This window comes from Urocitellus parryii, chromosome 1 (genome assembly GCF_045843805.1).
Source record: "Urocitellus parryii isolate mUroPar1 chromosome 1, mUroPar1.hap1, whole genome shotgun sequence".
Taxonomy (NCBI): domain Eukaryota; kingdom Metazoa; phylum Chordata; class Mammalia; order Rodentia; family Sciuridae; genus Urocitellus; species Urocitellus parryii.
The window spans coordinates 77,405,785-77,408,573 of NC_135531.1; the positions used below are offsets into that span (position 1 = coordinate 77,405,785).

Below are 2,789 nucleotides of genomic sequence, written 5' to 3' on the forward strand. Positions count from 1 at the left end.
CACATGTACCAAACCAAACCTTTCTATTCTGTGCATCTTCAAGTTCCAAACCTTTCATCAGCCTGGGAATGTGAACCCCAGCAGACACCCACACCTCCCTGGCCTACAGACCAATAAGTACAGGAACTTCTACTTTTGCGGTGATTAACGTGAAGGATGCACAAAGGACAAATTGATGCTTCTAACAGGAAAACTAAAATTTGTTTGTGAAGTAGGACTAAAATAAAAGAGGCAGCATTTAATCTAAACCATTTCCTGTGATTTGGATTTCCTTTTAAAAAATTGGCCGCCTTATCATTTTCTTAGTCACCATTTCTCTAGGATTATTGGAGGCGTAGTCCCTCCTAGCAACCTCCCATCTGCTGGAAAACAGGATCAAGAGAAGGAGAGCCGTGGTGACACAATCCTCAGTGGATGAAAATACTAGGAAAAAGCAAAACACATATGTCATTTGCATAAAACCTCTTAATGCCCTCTTCAGCCAAATGAAATGAGTTTTACATCACAGAGAGGGCAGCTGTAATCCACTGCTGCTAATAATGAGGAGTATCTGAAACTATCTGCAAACCACTGCCACTCCTAATTGCCAGGCAACAGCACTGCGCTTAGTTCTCTCCAACTGACACACTCCCATTGCTGGGCAAAGGAAGGCAGGTTTCTGGCGCTCCTGTGTTCCTCATTGTAGCACAGACCCACAGCATTTCAAATCCGTCTTTTTGGTTTTCCTTTCTTCTTACAGGCAATCACGAAACCATGTGGGCGTGTGGGGGAGTTGGTACAATCTCGGTCTAGAGCTTCCTATCTCCTGTGTTGGGCCCTGGTTAACATTAGCCTTTACAAATGGCCAAGCAAAGCGACCAGCTGTGCGCTACCAGTAAATATTGAAAGTGTGAAGCTCCCAAAGCACTTATCCGCAGCTCCCGCATGGGTAGCTTGGAGGGCTGCCACAGAGATTATAAAAGAATATGCTAGGATTGGGGGGCGAGATGAGGAGAAGGTGGAGAATAGGAATCATGTGTGTTCCTTGAGTGTACAACCCACATTTGAGTGACAAATGACGAGGACAACCTATAAAAACAACTAAGTGCAAATCCACCCAAATCCATCTCCCTCTCGATGCGTGTGCTTTTCCAACTAACTTTGGGAATTCGTGTAGACCAGCGTCTCTTTCTGCGCCACCTCGCCTCCACTTTGGTTTCCCGCGCTCTGCCTGCCTTCTTCGGTGCCTCCCCTTCCTCCTGCCTAAGGATGGAAGAGTCTTTCAGCCCCTCAACTCTGCCACCTGCGCCCAATCTCTCCGTACCCATCTTGCCGAACTGGGGTTTCAACCTGACTTCTGGGAAGGGAGCCAGCGTCCCGGGTCCGCAGTCGCCGCCACCCGGACCACGCATCCCCCGGGTCAGCCTGGTCTTACTGGGGGTCTTCTTGGTGGCGGCAGTGGCCGGCAACGCCACGGTGTTATGTCGCTTGTGCGGCGGCGGGCCGTGGGCAGGTCCCAAGCGTCGCAAGATGGACTTTCTGCTGATGCAGCTGGCCGTGGCGGACCTGTACGCGTGCGGGGGTACTGCACTGTCCCAGCTGGGCTGGGAGATGCTGAAAGGGCCGCGTCCGGCTGCGGGCGACCTGGCGTGCCGTTTCATGCAGCTGCTACAGGCGTCTGGCCGGGGTGCCTCTGCCCATTTCGTGGCACTCATCGCTCTCGAGCGCCAGCGCGCTGTGCGACGTCCCCAGGGCCCGCCGCTGCCCGCACGCTCCCTCGCCGCCTTGGGCTGGCTGCTGGCGCTACTCCTGGCACTGCCCCCGACTTTCGTGGTGCGCGGGGGCATTCCGCAGCCGCCGCCTTCCGCCGCCTCCCCTGCCGCCCGCTCTTGGCCTGGGGAGCGTCGCTGCCGCGGCATCTTCGCCCTCCTCCCGCGCTGGCATCTGCAGATCTACGCGCTCTACGAGGCTGTCGCGGGCTTCGGGGCGCCAGTCGCGGTCATGGGCGTCGCTTGCAGCCACCTGCTCAGCGTCTGGTGGCAGCGCCGGCCACAGGCCCAAGCCATTGCGGCTCCCTGGTCGGCTAGTCCGGCCGGAGGCCCCGAACCCAGTGCGCTGCCCCGTGCCAAGGTTCAGAGCCTGAAGATGAGCCTGGTACTGGCGCTGCTATTTGTGGGCTGTGAGCTGCCCTACTTCGCCGCCCGGTTGGCGGCCGCGTGGTCGTCCAGGCCTGCGGGAGACTGGGAGGGAGGCCAGGCGGCCGTTTTGCGCGCCGTGGGAGTGGCCAGTAGTGCTCTCAACCCTTTCGTCTACCTCTTCTTCCAGGCGGGCGATGGCTGGCTTTGGCGGCGGCTACGGAGGCGCCTGGGCGCTGTGTGCTGCGCGCGGGAGGGAGTCTCGGAAGACAACGAGTGGGCCGGGGACCACCAGGCGCTCCACCGCCACCGGTGGCCCCACCCGCACTACCACCACGCTCGGCGGGAACAGCGGGACCAGGGCTGCATGCGCCCACCCCCGCCGCGCCCCAGACCGCTGCCCTGCTCCTGCGAAAGCGCCTTCTAGGGGCACATTTGGGCGGAGGCAGGTCACCTGTTGCCGCAGCTTTGCCTCCAGGTGGGGTGAGACCCTGAAGCTGTCCCCTTCCTCCACGCCCCTATTATGTTTTGTTTTTTTTTTTGTAATGTTTACGTTTTCCTACACTTTGCACTTATTTTCTTCCCTTCAATTCCTCTCACATTTCCTCACTTGGAGAGGAGAGAGCCTTTGGAAAGTTGTGGGAAAAAAAAATGGATTTCGGAGTTATTTTTGCA

At 57.0% G+C, this 2,789-nt stretch overlaps 1 protein-coding gene across 1 annotated transcript; it reads left to right on the plus strand.

Moving 5' to 3' along the window:
* The first annotated feature begins 1,029 nt into the window (after window positions 1–1,029).
* On the plus strand, window positions 1,030–2,541 carry Gpr150 (G protein-coupled receptor 150). Its single transcript, XM_026385909.2, has one exon. The coding sequence runs from the start codon at window positions 1,117–1,119 to the stop codon at window positions 2,539–2,541; it is 1,425 nt and encodes a 474-aa protein (XP_026241694.2). The 5' UTR covers window positions 1,030–1,116.
* The last annotated feature ends 248 nt before the right edge of the window (window positions 2,542–2,789 follow it).